The sequence below is a fragment of the Primulina huaijiensis genome, chromosome 18 (genome assembly GCF_012295235.1).
Source record: "Primulina huaijiensis isolate GDHJ02 chromosome 18, ASM1229523v2, whole genome shotgun sequence".
Classification (NCBI taxonomy): domain Eukaryota; kingdom Viridiplantae; phylum Streptophyta; class Magnoliopsida; order Lamiales; family Gesneriaceae; genus Primulina; species Primulina huaijiensis.
The window spans coordinates 19,750,963-19,773,935 of record NC_133323.1 but is presented as its reverse complement, the minus strand read 5'-3'; the positions used below and the strand labels follow the sequence as shown (position 1 = coordinate 19,773,935).

General features: G+C 35.1%; 2 protein-coding genes and 1 pseudogene across 4 annotated transcripts; all 3 read right to left on the bottom strand.

The window, feature by feature from the left end:
- Positions 1 to 401: 401 nt before the first annotated feature.
- LOC140964985 (uncharacterized) lies at positions 402 to 1,705 on the bottom strand. The gene is made up of 2 exons (XM_073425004.1): positions 1,395 to 1,705; positions 402 to 840 (listed from the first exon to the last, which is right to left on the bottom strand). Exons 1-2 carry the CDS (start codon positions 1,678 to 1,680, stop codon positions 521 to 523), a joined length of 606 nt encoding a protein of 201 aa, XP_073281105.1. The 5' UTR covers positions 1,681 to 1,705; the 3' UTR covers positions 402 to 520.
- Positions 1,706 to 15,320: 13,615 nt separating this feature from the next.
- LOC140965206 (UDP-galactose transporter 1-like) lies at positions 15,321 to 18,998 on the bottom strand. 3 transcript variants are annotated; one of them, XM_073425326.1, is made up of 5 exons: positions 18,582 to 18,998; positions 17,299 to 17,493; positions 16,876 to 17,083; positions 16,283 to 16,514; positions 15,321 to 15,742 (listed from the first exon to the last, which is right to left on the bottom strand). In XM_073425326.1, the coding sequence occupies exons 1-5, from the start codon at positions 18,979 to 18,981 to the stop codon at positions 15,512 to 15,514; spliced, it is 1,266 nt and encodes a 421-aa protein (XP_073281427.1). In that variant the 5' UTR covers positions 18,982 to 18,998; the 3' UTR covers positions 15,321 to 15,511. The 3 variants fall into 3 exon arrangements, with proteins under 3 accessions (XP_073281427.1, XP_073281429.1, XP_073281428.1); XM_073425328.1 differs by having other exon boundaries at positions 17,299 to 17,548; positions 18,582 to 18,902; XM_073425327.1 differs by lacking the exon at positions 17,299 to 17,493.
- Positions 18,999 to 20,326: 1,328 nt separating this feature from the next.
- On the bottom strand, positions 20,327 to 22,198 carry LOC140963990 (KIN17-like protein; annotated as a pseudogene).
- Positions 22,199 to 22,973: the final 775 nt, after the last annotated feature.

Sequence of the window (22,973 nt, the reverse complement as noted above, 5' to 3'; positions counted from 1 at the left end):
GATTAAACGAGATGATCGTGTGATCATCTCTTGTAAAAAGCACTTGGTGCTGTATTTTAGATTATTAAAATCACTTCCGGACGAGGAGAAAAGAAAATTAGTGCATTTTCTCATGAACTCATTAGTATTAGAAAATGTTGTTCACAAACTAATAAGTCATACATAAGACTTTTGTTGATGTTTTGGTGTAACAACTCATGACTATTCTAGAATATTGAGTTTGATATTTTTAGATTATTATGAGGTTGAATACTATAATATGTTTTTATATGATTGCTTTGTGGAAAAAATATTAATATTTTGTTTGATGTCTATTTAAATAAATATTCTTGTCTATTTAAATAAATAAGAGGTGAACTCTATTTTAATAATATTTGTTGAATATTGAAAATTTGGGAAAATAATAATTTTGATATCGATTAAAAAAAATTGGCCAATACATAGCATTTTCAATTTCCACTAACATGATGCAAGTGAAGTTCAAACTTTAAATGAGATGGGTAAAATGTCTTTTTCCCCTTTACTCATTGGTCCTCCTTTTTCTTAGGCATCTTATCCATCCCAATCTTGCTTTTGATCCTCGTACCTTTCTTCTCTTGCATCTATTTTCTTTCTTGGACTTGTTCCATCTAAAAAGATTGAAGAACCGACCAACCCGTCTTCGCCACCTCAGCATTCCACGTGGCTTTAAGTGCTCCGACACAGTCTTCTTCTGGACCTTGTTCACATTTCCATCACCCCAAGATTTGTCACATTGTAGATTGAGGGGTATTTTGGGGATTTTATCTTTGTCCCATGAGGCCACACCATTGGCTTCAAACTTGATGGATATGAAAGAGTCTGAGCATCGCCATAAAGGAAAAACCCACACATTTGTAAATGTGATTGAATTCATTGCTATAAGGTCACTCCCATATCATATTATCACAAAATAAAAGATTATCATAATCTAATCGAACCATCATTAATATTTCACAGATTCTAGAGTTTAATATACACAGGCGGAGCTATATGTTCGGTGGTCCAATTTTTTTTTTTAAAAAAAATTTATATTTAATAATTATATAATTTTGGAATAATATATATTAGTTCGGATAGATAAATTTAAAATATTAACAAAATTCTAGAGTTTAAAATTATAGTTCGAATATAACCATATTTTTTACTCGGCTATATATTGTACCAAATACGAAATTCATTCATGTAAGTAAAGTAAAACGATAGCAATTCCATACATCAGTCATATGTTTGATAAATTGATTAAGTTGTGATTGAAAGAATTTATACGGAAATGAAAGAATGAAGAAAGCTGGGAATCGTACTCCATGAAAGAACACAGTTTCCGTTTCCTCAAAAAACAAACGAAATGAAGAAGAAAATGGAGCTGAAATCACCTTCTTGGCTGCAGAGAGAAGAAGAAGATGCATCGGAGTCGTCGGATTTCTTCCGCTGCTTTAAATTCTCCACCTGATTGACGAATCTCGTGAGCGCGAAAACCTTCTTTAGAATGCAGAAAGTGTGGTGAAAATGTTGCTTCGATCTCTTCTGATCGGAGGCTACGGCGGTGAGCCTCTCCTGCAAGCAGAAGGAGCAGACTCCGATCACCATCTCCCTCGGGTGAAAATAGCAGCAGATTCTCTCGCCGCCATCTTCGTCTTCTTCGTTTCTGCAATCACCCATTTTCTTCGATTTTTGTGTGTGTTAGTTTATATATATANTATATATATATATATTTGCTGGAGGTGGAGAAGAACATGTACATAACCTTATGGATAGAAGGCGGCCACGTTAGTGCGTGTTATCGAGCCTATCGAATCTTTATTTGGTTACCATTCGAATTTATCAACTTGAGCCAAACTCGATATGTTCGAACTTTTTTTCAAACAGAATTCGAACTTAAACTTCCTTTCAAGCCAAACTTGTTTAAAAAATTAAAACAATTCGAGTTTCGAATCGAGTTTGATATCAAATATACTTATTTCGATTCAAATTTGAACATTAAATTTTACTAATATTTAACTCGATTCGATTCATTTACAATCCAATCAGATCGGTTGGCTCGACTATAATATGTTGTATGCATGGTTAAATGTGAATTTTCTATATTCTATAAAACGAAATAATAAATCAAAATTTTTATTTGGAATAAGATTTGGTTCGATTAAAAATGAAGATTCCAACCCATACAGTAAGTACCATGGGCATAGGTCAACAGCGGATCCGACGAGATTCCAATAAATCTTGCCAGTTCACTTCCCACATTTCATGGGTTTTTTTTTTTAATCAAATTGAAAAATTATTCAAATTATGGTGTTTGAATTATTGTGTTTAGAATTGCATTTATAAATATATTAGTTATAGTTTTATTTTTATAGTGTTCTAAATTTTTTGTATAAAATTATATTTTGTAGTTATAGATATTTATTTTAGATTTTGTTTTAATTTATTTTTTATTAATTAAGATTTTAAATTAACGAGTTTTAGTCATAATAGATTTTTTTTATATTAGTTTTGTATTTATCATTTATGTAAATAATAATATTATAATTTTAAATTTAATAACATTATTGTAAGTATTCATTTGAGCAGTTATTAGTATTATTTTCAAATTTACTATCTAATTTTAGTTTGTGAAGTTAAGAAATATCAATTTGAATACCTTATTATTTATTTTATGATTCTTAAAATTAAATTGTACATGTATTAAATTTTGAAAAATGAATTATTAATTTTTTTGTTATTATTAAAATTATTATTATTATTACTTTATTTTTATTGTTACCGTAATTACTTACTATTGTTTTTAAAATCGTAGTTACTAAATTTATAAGAATTAAATCCAAATTATAGTATATTTATTTATTTATTTCTCAGTAGTTTATTTTTATATATTAAATACAAGATGAAATTTAACGTTGGATCAATAGATAATAGTGTTTTATATTGACAAAAAACTCATATTTCAAGTACAATCTCGACAAATAATTTGGATAAAACTTTGAGGGTGCGTTGATCCAACATGAAGATAAAATAATACATCGTCATTTTTTGCACGTTTAAATGATATTAGTCTTTATGAAATTATTTGTTATGGATTTTTCAAATATGATAATCATCTGATAACGGATCTCATTGAAAGATGGCTTTTGGATTCCATATTCATGTTGGTGACGCAACAATAAGAATTGTAAGAATTTAAGTTGGTATGAGATCTAAATATTAATGACTTTGCTGCAGTGTCGATGAATCTTGTAAGCCACATGTGTGGCAAAATTATTGTGCTGAATGATTATGTTTTTTGGCATTCCAAATCTTTTTCACGTAATCATACAATATGTGATGTAACATCTATAAAAAAATTCTTTCAATTACATAATAATCTAATACATAAATGACAAAATAATACAATCAACACACTATATACATAATTATATCAGAGAAATTATAATCCTTACACAACACATAATTTGAATACGACAATAAAATATGTTGTCTCTATTTACCATCAACTGTAGGGCTTGTTTGACAAGACACGCCTAGTCTTTATCCTTTATCATGTTCCAACACCAGTCTTGTAACAAGTCCAGCAGAAAACATCTCCCGGAGAGTGATCATAAACAACAAACATCATCGTAATACATTACAATATATTAATAAGTGTTAGATCTATTACTTTTGGTGATAACAAACAATAACTTATTGTACTAGATTAAGTTTTCTTTGTGTGTATTACAGGTAATCTACTATTCTATTGAAGATTCAGAAGAATTCATTCACTACAATAAAGATATCAGAAGATAAAAATGTTTTTCAAAAAATACGTAGCTTAGAGCTAGTTACTTTTTGGAAAACGTTAAATTGATCATTTATTGAAGTGTACTGTGAATCAAGAAAGGGTGGGGACAACAATGTTTTTGCATTAATGTGCTACAGTCGAACGTTAAATGTGCCCATGTAAAAAGCAATATGAATAGAGGATGCCAAGAAGAGCTTTACAAGAAATTGATACACATTAGAAGCTATTTTTCATGCTTACATTCTTTGAAAGATTTATGAGCATCTTCATACTCATATACACTAGTGCTCAACATCCATAGATTCAAGAACATCTATCATATCATCAAGGATCATCTAGGACTTCTATCAACTACTCAACCATTTATGTCAAGATCGTTTGATGAATTTCAAACTTTGAATATAAGGATTCATTATTTCTGTATATTTGTGTTTATTTGTTGTGAGAATTATTTTCTCAACCTTTGGTGAAAGTTAACTAGGAGTTTCAACTTAAGTAGTAGATAAGTCCTAAGGTTGAAGTGGGTTGTTACAAGAAATTGTAAAACCAAAGTCATCTACTCAATTCCTTTCTAAGTGTAAGAAAGGGAGACGTAGAAGAATATTGCTTTTGAACTTCCATTTATCTTGTGTCATTTCGTTTACTTCACTTATTTCTCTTGTTGACTTGCTATATTTGAGTATAAAACTTCATAAGAACGCTCAGACTGTTTTCAAAACTATTTGTGGTCTGACCATTTTTAAGTATTGAGAAAATTAGTTCTTGTATAGTTAACTCTATCAAGACAGGTTGAATTATTTTCCAGTGTTGAAGAAAAAGTTTTAATGTGTTTATTCTTCCCCTCTAAACACTTCTCTGATCCTAACAAGTAGTATTAGAGCTGGCTTTTCTCGACTTCTGATATATATACTCAAATGGCTTATTTCAAAAAAAAATTCAAAATCTCTCATTGGAAGATTATGATGATTGAAAGTTTATCTGAATAGGAAGATGACATGTGGTTTGTCATCACTGACTGTCCAATGAAGGTCCCCAAAGCTGATACAACTATTTCTATCATAGAAGGAAGATCTCAGATGGTGGAAAATCATAGATCAGAATGGACCACTGAGGATAAGAAGAAGGCCAATCTTGACAATATGGCCAAAGGCATTCTGTACAAGAACATCTTCATTAAGATAAATACATGAACAACCACCAAGGAGATCTGGAAGAAGCTGACTCGACTGTGCGAGGAAAATAATCAAAACAAAAAGAACAATCTCACCATTACGATTTAAAAATTTGACAACGCAAAAATTAAACCAGGAGAAACCCTAAATGAGTTTGATGGACGTTTCAGTAGTATTGTTACTGAACTTGTCTCTTTAGGTTAAACATACTCTAACTGTGAACTTGCCTTGAAGGTAATGGAAACACTGCCTAGAGAATGAGATGTAAATACAGTGTCCATGAAAGAATCCAAGGGACTAAGCAAACTAGAGTTTCATGATTTTTTTGCTGACCTCAAAGCTTATGAGTTTGAACTTGTGATTTGAATTAAAGAAGACCAATCTACATCCAAACCAACAAAAGCCCTAGTTGCGATTGTTGCTGCTCCTCTGTCGAAGAGACTTAAAGCAAGAAGTCTATTGAGCAACTGAGTAATGAGGTCATGTCTCTATTTGTTAAGAATTTTGTTCAAATTATGCGAAAATATCAATATAAATTTACTAAATCTTGTTATAAAAATGATCAATTGCAATCCTACTGAAACAGGTACTCAATCGTATCTGAACAAAGGAAAGCCTCATATGATAAAATTTGTCTGGTCCAGTACGATGTATGAACATGATAAGCCTAAAATCCAAGCAAACCAGAAAGTATTTTATGAGAACGAGGCTAAGTGTTGGAACATTTCATGTTCGCAATCTTGATTTTGATGTTAACAAACTTGTTATTTTGTTTCTAACAAATTTACCTAAGTGCGCAGAAAGCTACCGTGCCAAAACTGAAGCTATCGAGATATAAACTGAAAGTGCCAACTGATTGCCCAAACCGAACCAGTTCAACTGATATATCAAAGACCAGTTCAATTGATTGTCCAGATGATAGGTAGTTCAGCAAAAGACCTTCAGAAGCCCGGCCTGCTGATGGAGAGCACAGCTGACCAGTTCAACTAAAATAGTGAAATCAGTTCAGATGACGAGCCAACTGATTTCACCAAACCAGCTCTAGTCCAGTTCAACTGACCAATTCATAGCATCAGTTAGGAGCCGATCAGTTAGCAGAACACGACAAGCTTATCTAAGTGGAATCCATGTGTGCGCATTAAGGAAAACAATTGTCCAGTCAAAGGACAATAATGAACGTTGCAGCAGAGCTTAAAGTCGAGACGCTCCAAAATAGCTGTAAAAAAGGACGACACAAATATCGAGGAACGAATTCAAATTGCAACAGAAATATTTGATGAGTCTTGATGAACAGTCACGTATCCTCTATAAATACAAGATCAAGACCATCAACAAAGGGTGTGCGAAGAAAAAAGAAGAGAGGAGAAGAAAGTACATGCATAATGCATATCAGCTTATAAGAAGCAATCGGCTCATATTTGAGGGAACACTTCAACGTGTTATCAGCTTAGATTAGAAGCACAATTTTCTCATGGTGTGAAAACACCTTCGTGTTGTATTCATCAGTTCTCACACACGCACACACCATCACTCACATATACACAAAGAATAGAGCGTATTGAAAAGCTGAGTGAGTCTTGCACAAAGACATTAAGCTTGTATATGTAGTCTTCAACACATAAACGTTAAACAAGTGTTGGCTGGAAGGTTTTGCCTTCAGTCTAGGCTAGAAGTTCAGTGAGGCAGCAGAATAAGTCCTAGGCTGAGTGGGTTTGTACAAAGCGTTGTATAAATCAAAGCCTTCTAGTGGATCCCACCCGAGGTGGTAGAAGGGGTGACGTAGGAACGGTTGAAATATCCGAATATCCATAAACATATCTTGTATAATTAACTGTTTAACTATTGTTTTCATACTGTTTTGATCAGTTCGAGCTGATATCAGTTTAGTTCTCACCTTAACTGAACTGGTACAAGCAAGAACCGATCCCCCTCATTTCAGTTATTCAGTTCGTACAAGCTAAAAGGCTTTTAAACTAATCAGCTTTCTTAACGAATGATTATATCGAGTATTTTCTGCTTGGTTTAAAATCAAACTCGATTTAATTCATCAGTGTTTATATTCTTAAAACATGAGCTATTGAAGCTCATTGAGAATATTGTGTTTGTAGCACCCTCGCAGGCATTAGAACCGATCCATCACTAAGCATAGAGGACTGGGATATGTTGAACCTTGAGAGACTAAGTCTGGGAATACCTAGCTAAAGCTATGATCAAATCGAACTGGATAGGGTAACTTATTGAGGAAGAGGTCGTCTCAGCCTAGACAAAGTGTTCCAAAGGAGAAACCAAAACAGCACTTTAATATCTAGCAAGTTAAATAGGTACATACTAGATAGCAAAGACAAACGACCTAAACAACATCTTGTAAATCTAGAAAACGACATAGCACAACACAAAATTTTACTCTACCGCTTGAGTTTTTGGACACACACACACATGTACGCTAAGGATAATTCAAGTGTGGGTCTCGAAAAGGTTAATCCTGTCTGGACCCGACTAGATGTGGGTACCAAAATTTTTTGTGTTGTTGACAGGTACATAAAGAAAAATTAGTTGAAGAGTCAACCCGGTACTTTGACAGTTGATGCTCAAGGCATATGACTTGAAATAAAAACGTTCTGTCAAAAGTGATTGAATGCAAAGGACCAAGAATCACATCTTTGTTAAGACTCCGGCCACCGAATTCATATGGTCAGATGCTAAGGACTCAAAGCACTCAGAGGGTAATAAAGAGCCGGAGAAAAATAAGAACAAACTCATGAAGAATCTGAATGAATTCTCCCAACCGAAGAAAGTCCTAGAAGTCCAACCCACTCGACGGTGATTGGCATTCGCATATCTGAAGGTTCTACTCCTTCAACCGTCTATGTTGTCCCATCAGTGGACCCCAAGGACAAAGGAAAGGAAAAGATGAAGCCGCAAACATTGCTTCCAACAACAATCTAGATGGATGTCATTATGAAAATGTCTCAAGTGATGAAGGTTGTGGCTTGAAAGATGAAACAATATGACATGTGGCATCAATACCGCACCTCTGTCTACTTCAGGACCATCTTTGTAGAGGATTCACTTTAGTAGGTGGCCACTCTTGAAGGACACATGCTGGACTGGGCTTAAACCAATAATATAGAGGTAGCTCTTGGAAGGCAGTCCTTTATTGAATTCCAGATGAGAGAAAGTCTTATGCAATTGATCATCTCTCATAAGCAAATGAATTTTGATAATCAAAGTCGCACTGCTCCAAATGATTCTACAATAATCTCCCAATTAGAGTTTGATACCCTAACCATCGCACCCAATATTCAGAATAAGAGGAGGGAGTTGGAGATGCCCAAGCAACATCTAGCCGAAACCTCTAAAGTTTATACCAGCGAGGCTCTTTCCATGTCCAATGAGATGGGCGTGGAGGAAGAAGATGCAGGAAAAGAAGAGACAAGAAAAGAGGTCAAATAGTTGCCAAAATTTTACTAGTTTTAATTGTTCGTATGACAATGGTGGACCATCGACTGCTGACTTGGTGGATAAATCCACTAAAATTGATGTTGATCAACTCATGGTCGAAGAGCTTTCTTCTAGAACTGACCCTGATGCGATAGCTAAAACTAATCTAACCCGTGTGCAATCCCATCTAGAGGTACTTTTCTCTTCTCTCGTCTCAAATAACCCTGAAACAAGTCGTTCCTCCTCTGCTACTGATTTTGATACACCACTACTTGAAGTTTCTCCGACATCAGTGGATGATGTGATGAAGTATATGACGGACTTCGAACTATTTGGTGACTATCCAAATCGCAAGGACACTGCTCAAGACACAGAGCCCAAGATTCGATCTCCTGAGACAATCTTTGAAGAAGATGCTCCGAAGTCCTCATATCCTCATATGATCACTTAACAAGAAGACTATTCTGGTATTTCTTCTCTGCTGATAGAGTTTGATATTCAAATAGATGCCTCTCCCGTTATTCCTAATCATGAGGGCTCCACTAGAGCCGCTGATATGGAAATTGTAGAGATGAACAACTATAATGAAGACGATTTATTGGATCCAAATGATGATGAAGATGGACCTTCACACACCAATGATCATATTGAGTCTGATCCACACTTTGCAGAGGTCTTTTCCCATCTTGAGAAGGTCTGCAGTCTCATGGTCGACTTTGATGCTTGTTTGACAGCCTCAGGTGTCGGAGTTTCTGATCTTCGCCAAATTGTGATGCGGAATGTGTCTGAACTCAAAATAGACATCAAATCCTGCATGAATGAATTCAAGTCTACAAAGAAGAGAACCAACAATTAAATATTCACATTGTATGGACAATTAACCCAAACTGAACAAAGACTTGGGGCTTGCATTGATAATATCCAGGCTACCCTTGGCTCCCAACTACAAGAAATGCTGGATCATTTTCAAAGGGTTGGTGCCAAAAAAAAAATTAGTGAAGGCACGAAGAGGTCAAATGAAGCTAGAATAAGAACGGCTGAAGGGGAGAAGAAAAAGAAAAATTAACATAAGAGAGGTGGTAGATCAGGATGTGGTGGAAAAGGACAGCGACAGTCGTGCTTTTTCTTTAATGAGATAAAATAAAACGTTGAATGAGTCAATTTAAAGAGAACTAAAATTAGAGGATGTCAAGAAGAGCTTTACAAGAAATTGATACACATTTGAAGCATTTTTTCAAGCTTGCAGTCTCCGAAAGATTTCTGATAACTATTCATAATCATATCCACTACTGCAACAACTTTCACTTCAAGAACATCTATTAGATCATCAAGGATCATCTATGGTTTCTGTCAACTACTCAACTCTTTTTTTCAATATTGTTTGAGGAGTTGCTTGATAGTTTGAATATGAAAATTTAATCTTTCTGTATCTTTGTTTTGTATTGGTTGTGAGACTAAGTCTTCTAGTGAATTTCTTCGTAAGTGGACGAAGGGGAGAAGTAGAAGGATATTTTTTCCGAACTTCCATGTATATATTGTGTCATTTCATTTACTGGACTTGTTTATCTTGTTTCCTTGTTATATTAGATTATAAAAGCTTCATAAGAACCTTCGGAATATTTTTCACACTATTTGTAGCCCGACTGTTTTTAAGTGGCGAGAAAATTAGGTCTTGTATAGCTAACCCTATTAAGATCGGTCACATTATTTGTAAATGTTTTAGAGAAAATTTTAAGGTGTTCATTTATCTCTCTCCCTCTAAATACATCCCCGATCATAACAATAATATATAACTGAAATCATAACAGAAAAACTTCTTGACTTATTCGTACTATCCAAACATTCCTCCTTTGTATCCGAAAAATTAATGATAACCCAATCAACAATATCAACAAATATCGCTTCCCTGCTACTGCAAAAACAACATTACTAATATTTCGTTCATCTACTACTGTGACAAATATAATCAATAATATGTGGCTCCCCTATTACTGTGACAATAAAATCAACAATATGTCGCTCCCCAACTATCGTGACAACAACATCAATAATACGACTCTCCCCTGACACTATGACAATAAAAATAGCAAATCGCAGCTCAATCACCGACAGCCAACACATTACAATAATAAATGACAGCACATTTATTAATATTCAATCACCTATTCTAAGTGATTTACTATTGTTCTACACAATGATATTCATAAATAATAAACAATAATAACATGTGCTCGTACTTTAACATGTACCTGACAATCGAGTATATATATAAAATCTGGATATTTCTTTGAACTCAAGGCTTGTGATGTATTTATATAATTAAACAATAATTATCAGATCATTGTAATCATATTAACACAATCATAATACCTCAAGATACAACATAAAATAGTCCAACAACAATTAATTTAACAAAAATATAAACTTGATTATAATTCTTCATCGTTCAACAATTAATATCCCCGTGTGTTTAGTTCATAATAATAACATCAAATACACTCCAAAATATTAACTTAAAATAATTGGCTATATCAAAAAACATCTGTTGAACAACAAAAACTTCATATCAAAAGATAGCCTATAAATTATAGACAATGAATATATGATCTGATTTAACAACAACTGAAAAACGACGTCTCGGTTTCAATTTAACTATCAAAATTCATCGGTATAAGAAATTGAGAATAATTCCAAATAACTCAAACAAAATCTTCTATTCTTTGTTAAAATCATACATTATCCAAAAATCTTCAATTTCGATATGATTTAACAATTTATCATATTTATCTCAGAAATTAACGGATTTCAACCATCACCAGAAATATGAAATTTTACATCAAATCAAATATCTCGTGTCAATGATCCCAAAACATAAGTCATTCATCAATTGAACAAACCAATTGTTAGGATCGGTTGATTGGTTGAGATGTGTTTAGAAGAGAGGTTGAATAAACACTCACGATTTTATAGTCTCTTCGATTGAAGTGTCAGTTTTGTGACAAAATGAAACTAGGAATCTCGCCAGTCAATGACAATCAGTTTAACTGATAACAGTTGCGGAAATAAACTGACTGAAAGATAGAATAAATAACTGAAATAAGAACACACAAATATTTATGGATGTTCGGAGACTTCAAATGATCCTACGTCACCCCTTCTATCACAAGAATAGGATATGCACTAAAAGATTTTGATCGATACAAAACTTGTACAGACCCACTTTAGTTTGGACTTAACACTGCCAAAACTGAAACTCTTAGTTTACGAAATATCTCACAGTTCTTCGACTGAACTTAGGACAACTGACCTAGTTAAAGATCAAATAAACAACAAAACAGTTTGTGCTTATAAGCTCGAAAGGTAGCCTCAAATGCTACAAATATATCTGATAAGTGTGAGCTTTTTATTTTTGAGTAAGAGCGATAAATTCAGCAGGGTAACAGCAAGCCAACTGATCAGTCAGTTGACTTCGTAAGTTCAGTTCAGTTGGTTTCAGTTTCCTTCGATAAACTGCGCATTAATCTTCAGTTAGGCAACTGTTAGTTGATTTATGTAGTTCAGTTACTTCAAACTTCTTGATCAGTTTAGTCCTATAAATTAAACACTTAGTTTGTCAAACAACCGAAATTAAATTTCCAACACCAATAACTCGAAAAGTCAAAAAGGGATTTGAAATGCGTATTTTCTCTCTATGTTGGCTTTCTCTGCTCGATGCTCACAAAGGAATTGCATTCAATACAATTCCCTGACTTACATTTTAAGTTTTTTTAAAAATATTTTATTATAATATGAATATAATATTTAACATTTACAATACTTATATATCCGTCCGGACCACTTAAACAATCAAATTATCCAAAGTTCAAAACTCATAACTTATATATCGTGCAGATTATTGATTTGGAACATCGAATATTGTAAGGAATATCAGTCTCATCTGTTAACTATTTGTAAAAATATATGAGAAAAATTTACCACCAATCGAAATGTCTGTATTTCAGTTAATAAAAAAGTGTTAAAATTCACAATAAATATGAAATATAATATTAATAAGGTGAATAAATGTTATTTTTCATAATAAATGGACTTAGTTGCTACTTCCTTTGTCCTATGTATTTAGGTTTGAATTTTTTTTCATCTGTCTCAATAATGTAATCCAGTTCATATATTTAGTATTATTTTCTTTATTTTTTTACCAATCTACTCCTATTTTTTTTTTTTTAAAATATTAATTTCTTCGTTAAATTTTGAAAATGTCAAATTATTAGTTATTATATTTATTTGTTTGGTGTTGGAAAGCCCGTCGTTTCTCTTGGTTAGATGTCAATTTACATGTAAATATGATTAAAAAAATTTGAAATTTCGGTCATTAATATTCCATCTTCATCTCCTGCAAGCCATACATATTAAACCTGAAAAATGGTTTTGAATGTGCTAGCGAAAGACTATCATTCCAGTTTCGACGGTTCATTCATTTTTTATTGCAAGGTCATCGTTCTCATTTTCAACGGATCCCTTACTACTTTTACTTCACGATCAATTCACATTTCTCAAAAATATTTTCCTTTACTTTATCATTTCATAAAAACATAGATAACTTTTCATATTCTTTAAAACTTCCAAAAATAACTTATATCACTCGTATACGTCGAGACTGCTAAAAATAGCATAAACATACAAATATATTAAAACTTTTGAAAATAGCATATATCATGCATATATTTTAAAAATTCTAAAAATAACATTTAACATGATATAAAATTATTTTAGGAAGTTGCAAACCGCCCTCGACTTTTCCTCAAACCGACCGCCCATGTTTCATCTCTATACCTACCCGGATGACCCCGGACTTTGTTCTAACAAAAGAGACTCGATTCCAAAACTTTAAAAACACCCAAAATACCCAGAAACTTGCTGGAAATTTCATCATAGGACTTACGTTTCAAAAACGACTCGATTCGCTAATCTAATGACTCGTTTACCCCCGTTTTCGTGTTTTCGGGCAAACAAATGACCAAACTATCCTTCCGACTCGAACCAACCTGAGACCACACATTTATTAACATCCTAAGACCCAATTTAATCTGTTGGAACTTCCCAATCCCAAGCCAAAACCGAAACTTGAAGAAAAGATTTAACCTAGGCCCATTTCGTCTCTCTTTTGACACGTTCGGGCAAATTACGATCCCAAACGGACCACGGCTCGAAACGACCACGAACTAGGCCCTAGACCTCTTCCTTAGACCCTAACTAAGACCATGATCGGCCCCTTTCGAACTCAGACCCGACGCCCTACGCCCTAAACCTCTCGCATCAGCAGCTCTCCTCGCGCGCCTTCATGCGCGTAGCGGCTCCCTCGCATACCAGCGGCTGTCACAACCTTTGGCTCGACCCTTGGCTCATACCAGACCCTCACCAGGACCCTAAGACACGTCTCAAGCCCCTGGTCCAGCCCTTAGACCATCTCCTTAGCACTAGGAAGCACACGCACCCCACACAAGGCAACAAGTGCAACTTTTGGAGTCACGGTCACTGCAGCCCTAACCAGCATATCTTATGATTCTTACCCTTCAAAACATACTCTAAACATTTAGGTCTACCCTTGGATCTATTGGTTTGCATCTCTCCTTCAACAATTCTCAAAAATGTCAAAGATATCTTATTGAAAACATGAGATGTATATCAATAAAACTTAAAATCATCATCCTTGTGAACTTTTCACACAAAATCAAATACATGCAATATTATGGATTGAATGGTGCATAAAGAAAAGTTTGAAAACATGCATTTACGTTTAAAACGCTAGAAATACGAATACCGAAGCGGTGGAACGTCGGTGACGAACGGACGATGATTTCTACCCTTTTCTATCATTTTTTCGTCTCCAGTTCTCCGTCCCCGGTCAACCACCAATATTCGTATGAAAATCTTTAAATTATGAACCAAACAAAATTATACAATTAATCATTTAGTCATTCAAAATATATCATTTACGCATCCAAAATTATTTAATTAAAATATTTTAGCAATTTAATAATTTTCATGCATGCAGTCTACGTGGACTGATTTTCGAGCATTACAGTTTTGGTGTGAGGGTCATTTTAAGATTTATTAAATTCACAATTAATTATTATCTATTAAATTTATCGTGATTATTATGTGCTCTTGATTAATGATTAATTATTAATTATTTCCATTTTACTCGCATGTTACGACTATCATAACTATTCACAATGTAATTAATAAAAATCATCATCTCAAATAACATTAATTGCAAAATATATTACAATATTACAACGGCAAGTACAATATAATTATCAACACTTAAACAAGATAATTTTGGGGTCCCACATTTTTCCCGATATATATATTAATTTCTATCCTAATAACTTTTTCTCTCATGTGACACCTAACTATTCTAATAATATTACTTTTTATTTTAGAGGAAAAAATTATTTTTTCTTTCTAAAATATATCATTATTTTCCCAAATACCTTTTCATATAATGACCGCATTTATAAGAAATAAAATATGACTAAGTAAAAACTCAAATAACATATAATTATGTTTTATATAAAATAATTTTACTTAAAATTATATTTTATGTGGTTTAAAAATATATTTTTTATATTAAAATTTAATGCATATCTTACACATTTATGTGTCACCAATATTGTCACTCATCTATTGGATATGACGGAACATAGAAAAATTGCACATCCAATATGTGAGTGACACCTTATCGATTTTCACATAAGTGTGCAAACAGACGTACAACATATCAACACTATATATATATTTAAAAATCTTATAAAAGGCACAAAATTGCAGGAGTGGACAAGTATGAAATGCTTTCGAAAAATGAGCATTCATTCCCCAAAACAAGAAATGCTATTAAAATTTATGAGGAATTACATCCATCTTTTCATACAAAAATAAATATGTGAAATCATTGAGTTAAAAAAGAAGACTGAGTATATATATAATCAAGCAAAATATATAGTCCTCTTGTTGATCCTACTTCGGTGAAAAAAGAGTATTTACTTTCTACCTCCATCTGTTACCTTTCTCAGACCAGGCCAGCACAGAACTGATACTCGACTCAAACCTTATCGTCTAATTTCTCGCTAACTAAAGGAATCAATTCCGTTTTCCCTCGCGGAGTCCGAGGTGTTCGAGGGGTACGAGGGGTTACGGGTGCTTGGAGTGAAAGCTTTTGCCTAACATATCCATAGAAGGTACATCCTGCTAGAGTTATAGCACATCCAATGGCGTTCATCACTGAGATTGGGTTTCGGAAGATCAGCCACGAACATGTGACAGCAACCGCAACCTTAAAATGAAACAAGAAACAAGATTTCAATATCATTGACGAAGGCGGCAACTAGAATAGAAGCGTGATCACGCCAAAATGATACCAGCAACTGCAAAGCCTGGTTCTACGTTGAAGTATGAATAGTATGTGCTATCTACCACCGATAGACTTGTCGATTTATCAGAAGTTATAGTAAATGCTAACCTGAAACTTATATGTTTAAACGACGAAGTATCCATTGCACAGAATTTCCATCACCATGAATTAAAAACAGCCACACAGACCACCAAACGCAATTATTGTTCCCAGCGTGGTATATGATGAAAATAAACCAATTTTGGCATCATTGTTCAGATAAAAACCTTACTTTGCATGGTTAATCATGGCTACTAAATAAGTGGTAGGTAACAGAAATAAACATTAAAATACAACATTTTTTATTACGTTTACAAGTACTGAATCCCACGTGGTACTTCAACACACAAACATTATTTCTTCACGACATTTAAGATAACGTACAAGAAGATAATTACGATGTACCCAGAATCAAAGACTCACCTTTAAGTTCCCCGCAACATTGAATGTCACAGCAGTTGTGGAGTGAATTACATAAAAGATCGAAAAGTTCAGGCAAAAAGCTAGAATCCCCGACCCGAAAATAATAATGAGAGATGAGAAAAGCGAGGGACATGTATGAATCCATTCTAGAACCCCCAAACCTTCCAGTAGCAAGGCTGGTACAGCCAAGATCATAGTTGCAAATGGCGCCATGTAGTACACTGTGTTTATGCTGCAAGTCAGAAAAAATAATTTCTTAATAATTTACTATTCTTTAAGGGGGTTTATATTTATACCCTATTTTTTGTTATTTGGACTACACTTGTGAACAAATTTGACTGATATTTTACACACAAAGTGGAGTGTAGATAACACAAAATGGAATGCAAATATCAACTCTCATTCTTTAAATAAAAGACTATCGTAAAATAAACAAGAAAAAGGAATTCGTACTCATTTTAGGATCGTGAATAGAAATGGACGTAAAAAGAGTTAACAGTTACTCTCATCGCCATAGTTGTTAACTTCCTTCTCACATTGCTTGTGGTTTCGGCGAAATGAAGGGGGAAAACAAGAGGGCAAGAAACCAATACCTGTCAAATTTGTATCCATGCAACAGAGACTCAGCAAGAATCGTTTTTGTAGAGGTAGCGATGCAGCCAAACAATGCAGCACAGAACCCGAGCATATTAAAACTCAGCTCTGTTACAGATGTGACTAAAATCCCTCCAACGATAGGAATCAAAGAAGCCCAAATTCTCCATTCAAAATACTTGTTCCAGATCAGCCACTGCAAGACAACTGTTTGGAAGCATTAGAACTCCACGTGGCATTTTCCGTTGACACAAAAATAAAAGTCATTTATTAACATAAGATCCATAAAATTTATCAAAACAAAAGAGTCGATTGATGAATGAAGCCACAAAATGAAAGTTCTGATGAATGGAATCATTATTAACAATGGCTTTCCCAGACAGTAATTATCTAATATTGATACTTCGAAATAAATTTTTCACCTGTTGTCGCAGGGGTGAAAGATTTGATCGTTTGCATGAAAGAAACAGGAATATACCGCAGGCTCACGTTTCCTAGAACTATGTTGATACAAAATATAAACGACATGGGAAAAATCCTCCTCCATCGATCTTCAGGTTCGACCAAAATGAGCGGCTTAAGTTTTAGCACTTTAATTACCAGGTATGCACCAATTGCTGAAGATATAAAGTGAATGCATGATACCGTTAACGGAAATTTAAAGTCCAAATTCTGTAAAGGAAAAAAAAAACGGACATTTAGTCAGCCATCACAATTATGGTAGCAAAGATCGATTCCCAAACATTTAATAGAATGATCACAACCCAAGATATTATATCACAAAATTGTATCATATTTATAATGTATTGGTAGGACTAATTTAAAAGAATATAACCACTTCGCGAATTGATCATGAAAATGAAATTTTGCAAAATTTCATCACAGCTAGCCACCTCCATCACTCAAGGACTGAAATAGGATCATTCCTTATTAAGTCCCCACCCATAAATTCACATCAAAACCACAGGTTGTCACAAGCAAATGCATACTTCCACAGGGCGAGTTTAAATAAATTTATTTAATATCTAACAAAAAGTCCCTCCCCCCCCAACACACACAAAAAGAATATGAGATTCGCCCCAGTTTAGCAGCTAAAATCATATAACTCGATACAGACGAGTTCAAAAATACTTTCTATGTATTCCCCCCTTCATGAAACGCAATCATCTAAAACACTCATTAAATGGAGCATCTTCAGGTCAAATAAAATAAAAATATATATAAATGTACAGATAGTCAGAACTGATAGAAACAAAAGGGCAGAACAAAAAAATACAGAGTAAATTATGAAAGTTAAATACACACACACACACACACACACACACACACACACACACACAACAACAACAACATAAACATAGAGACCAAAAGTTGCTTCAATCAAAGCAAACTGACGATTCACATAAACAATCTCAAGATTAGAATTCCCACAAACTCTGGAACATAACCAAATGATAAATAAACACAATTCAATCTAGATAGTAACACAATCCAAATTTCCAAAAAAAAAAAGGTAAAAACACAAAGATCAATAACAAAAAAAAGAAGAAGCCAATTTGCACAAAACGTCAAACTAAAACAGAAACAAAATCCCACCAAATTAAGCTGCATACAAAACTTAAAAGAAGTAATAACATGAAAATTACGCTGTTTCACTCGAGAATCTTAGCTACAAACAAAGGGAAGAAAAAAAAAAGAAGCTCACCTGAAAGATCCATTTGTTGGTGATAATGACGGCGACATTGAAACTCCACCATTGAAGAATAGCCAACAGCGATCGAATCACAGCCCACTGACACAAAACACTCTCCTCCATTTTCCTTCACCACCCAGATCAGAAATCGTGAAAAGTACCCACAAACAAGAAGAAAAAAAACCCAAGAAAACAGATCAACGGAGCAGAAGATGAGAAACCCAGATGAATTTCGGTGGAAGGCGAAGAGATGGTGGAGAAATATGGCCTGCTGGAGCAGTGGCACGAAGCTGAGGTGGCTTGTTTCCGGTAACAAAAATGCATATGATACAAATTTTTTGTGCGTTGTTCCTACCTTTTTTATTTGATTTGAAATTGAATTTTTGAGTGGAATCGAAAACGTGTGCGCCATTCTCCCCACCCTCACGCCTTTCGGCTCACTTTTGGTAGTCACACAAATGACACACGCACTTTAGGTGGGGTGACACTAAATTTAAATTTGAAATTAATCCATTTTATATTTATTAAAAAAAAGACTATTTTGATTATATTATTAATATATCATGTACACGTAATATATGTGCTTTAATATATAAATCTATTAATTTTTTTTATCATAATAAAAGATGACAGTATTTGCTTTAACGTGAATATTTTAATATTTTTATAGGTGAAAATGTCATCGGAGCGTTGTGGTCGGTCGGCGCGACAAAGCACGACCGAGGTGGAAGTGGGCTAGGCGTGTTTATATCTATTCTAGGACTTGTTTCCTCTGAAATTTCTCCAGTTCCTCTCTTTTTTGGTGAACATGGGATTTGACTTTTTTCGTTTCGCAGATTAGTTTAACAGCATCGAAGAATAGAATGAGAATACCGACTCCAACAAAAATATGAATTTTTTTTGTTTTTTCAATTTCAATTATTTTAAAAAATATAATAATAACCTGATGTGGCGCCACACAATTTTTGCAAAGTGTGAAAGTTAACAAGACCCTATATATATATATATATGCGCACAAAAAATCTATGAAACGATATCACAAAACAATTTCTTCAGTATTGTTACGACCACATTGGAACTAAACTCAACAATAAATTATAATTCTTGTGTGATTTAACTAAATTATCCCTAAATTAAGCTTTTGAATTGAATTGAAACAAATGCCATGCAATTCTTAATACCTTGACTGCCGATATTCTTAGTTGGCCAACTACCAAAATATTTACCCATCTAAGCATGAGGATTTTTCCCCCCATATATCTCTGTTTCTGAAACGAACATACACGAGACATTCTTGTAAAGCTCAAGAAGTAAACTCATATTCTACAAAACTTTTCGGGCGAGTTCGAGATGACGATCCCTTGAACATCTTTCTCAGATTGACTACCAAGGTTAGGAGGATCCAAGAGGTCTAGGTGGCCGGGCAGAGGGAGATTGGCCTACACTTTCGAGAGGTGAGAAGTTGGATGAAAGAGCATATTAGAGAGAGATTAAAATCAAATGTAAACATCTACATCTATATCAAGGGAAAACAAAATCATCGCCTTAGCTTATGACTGAAAAAGTTATCTGATATACCTGATATTTACTTAAACGTAGCAGATAACAGCGAGACTCGAAAATTGATGTTTATTCGAATCATAGAAACCGAAGCTAGCTATTGTCAAGCATATTAATTGATAGAACATATGAAGAAAACAAGAAGTGGATGTCAAAAAGTATTTAAAAATATATTAACTGATAAAAGGTTCTATTTGCTAATACAGTAGACAGAAGAAACAACATAAACAAATGCCACTTAGAGAACACAAAAGTAAATCTCTCTCTTGATCCAAGTACTCTTCATACTCAACAGCCTCGAGAACCTTCCATCATAAAGACCCTTCTCAAACCGCACCTTGCCACAAAACCTTTCAGTATCAATTGCTAGCAACCTCGCATTCTCGCCCGACACACCCCATTCACTATCTTAACAAGGCCTCCTATCTGTGGAATGACCGTCTGCATCTCCTCCTGATCGACCCTCCATAAATGCTTATTCTCAAGCATTTCGATCTCCCCAACAAATTTATCAATCACCTTCCTTATAACCCTTTTCTGCTTGTAATGTCCTTTATCCGCCAATTCCTTGCTCATCACCTTCGCGGCCATCTCCTCAAACAACCAATGATCCTACCTATTGCTCCATTCTTTTGCCTTTTATTCTTCATAATCAGTTCATCCAACGCTGACTCATTCTTCACCGATTTATTGTCATCTTTCTGCTTCTTGCTTTTTCCAGTCTTACTCTCGAACTCAACCTCATCAAACAACAATTTTAAACTATCTTTCTTCTCATGTGCATTCTTGGCTGATGACCCCAAACTCAGGTTATCTTTTTATCGGACTCTTCCTCATTTTTCTCCAACATTCTTGATTTGTTTCCCTCTTCATTCTTCCATCTGCAGCAGCAGAATCCGCTGTTTCCATCATCTGCTCAGCCCGCTCTATTTGCCTCTGTATCTCCCTCTTCTGCTTCTTCTCACCAGCAAGATCTGCCCTTGCCCTCTTATTCTTCATCCTTTCCTTGAGAAGTGTCTCGGAATCTCGATCAATGTAAGTGATGAACCAACCCTTAGGGTTTTTTCAACCATACATTTCCCAGTTCGTCCCAAATACTTAACAAATTCAGTCAAGGTAGCTCACTGAGTTGAATTCATGTAAATATGGTGGTGATATTATATGTATTCATCGTACACAACTGTGGCAGCGATGCGACTGAAGCAGTGGTTGTCCTTCATGTGTTCGAGGAACGTGGTTCAAATTCTTCAGAGTACCCGCCTACAATATGGGTAGGGTTTTGGCCGAACACCTGCATCTGGCGTTGGTGGGACTCGCTCATGCAATGACACTTGAACTTTAGGGGTCAAGAATTTGTTCTTTCCTTGTAGAACAATGTAATTAGTAAACTGGTATAACATAAAACATATTAACGACTAGCGTATATATAATTCCTAATTATTGAACAATACAATCAAAATAAACGTAGAAACAAAATCAATTAAACAATTCCAAAATCTCAGTGAGCTAAACTCCTGTACACTATCAACCAAGGCATACTAACACTAAATTATTCACATCTTCTGCTTATGAATATCTTTAAAACTTAAAAACTAAACATAAAGGCTAAAAAAATTGTAAAACCTCTAATCCAGGCTAGCATACAATTTGGGAATTTTGGGCGGGAGTCATAACTTTTAAATCCATACACCTATTGATACCCTGGAAAGGCTTGGGTCATTCTTGGACTCGGACTGAAAGAGAAAAATTAAACGAGTCAAATTCCAATTTGCTCCCAAGAGTTAAGCATGGGTAAAATACGGCCAGGGTCCTCTCTCCTGGACAAGGTGCTCCAGCCCGGCCAGGGTTCTTCCGTCCGACCAAGATCCTCAGTCCAGCCAGGGTCCTCTCCCCCAGACAGAGTCCTCTCGCTCGACCAGGGTTCAGATCACCCGGACAGTATGGGTCACCATGCAATCATTAGCATGACAATCAGTGCCCATGACAAGACCCAGACAATATGAGTCACCATACATCATTAGCATGACAATCAGTGCCCATGACAAGACCAGAACAGTATGAGTCGCCATGCCTACTGACAGATGACGTTGCATGCAGTCGTCAGAAGATAGGGCATGGGCATATGTCTAATCAGGAACAATGTACATGCACTGCAATCGAGGTCATCTTCTCCCCTATAAATACCTAGGTTTGCTCATTTGAGAAACATGGCAATCTACTGCGTTCAATAAATTCTCTCTCTATTTGGTGAATCTTGTACTGACTTGAGCATCGGAGTGGATACGTCGGAAACTCCTTCGACGCTCCACTGACATTATCTTGTTGAGTGTGTGCAGATTGTCTCATCCGGGGTAGACCAGGACATATCACCCGGTCAGACCAGGACAAAGCACCCGGGCAGAGCAGGACAGATCACCCGAGAAGACTAGGCCAGAGCACTCGGGCAAACCAGGCCAGAGCACTCGGGCAGACCAGGACAAATCACCCGGGTAGCCAGGACAGACCACCCGAGAGACCAGGACAGATCACCCGAGCAGACCACGACAGACCACCCGTGAGACCAGGCCAGAGCGCCCGGGGTCATCCCATCAGGCCAGGTCATACTCATCCCATCATGTCAAAATCTTTACAGGGAAATTACTCTTCTCTGCTCGGTAGATTGCCCACCAAGCTTACCCAATCTACTCGGGCATCATCATTGACGTCGTCTGTGGGAAATCAGATCTATAGACGTATATATGGTTTTCATTCAAAAATAAGCCCGACCAGCTCGGCACTCAGAATTTATCTGTGGATTTTCATATGCGCTCGAAGTTCGGCAGCTATTTCGGGTTGGTGTGGAAG

Excerpts from the sequence above, each read along its gene's own strand:
- LOC140964985 (XM_073425004.1), bottom strand. The coding sequence starts at position 1,680 with ATGGGTGATTGCAGAAACGAAGAAGACGAAGATGGCGGCGAGAGAATC. Across the intron at positions 841-1,394 it reads TTCTCTCTGCAGCCAAGAAG|ACTCTTTCATATCCATCAAG; the intron begins GTGATTTCAGCT and ends GGCGATGCTCAG.
- LOC140965206 (XM_073425326.1), bottom strand. The coding sequence starts at position 18,981 with ATGGCGCACACGTTTTCGATTCCACTCAAAAATTCAATTTCAAATCAA. Across the intron at positions 17,494-18,581 it reads CCAACAAATGGATCTTTCAG|CAATTGGTGCATACCTGGTA; the intron begins GTGAGCTTCTTT and ends TTATATCTTCAG. Across the intron at positions 15,743-16,282 it reads ATGTTGCGGGGAACTTAAAG|GTTGCGGTTGCTGTCACATG; the intron begins GTGAGTCTTTGA and ends TTTCATTTTAAG.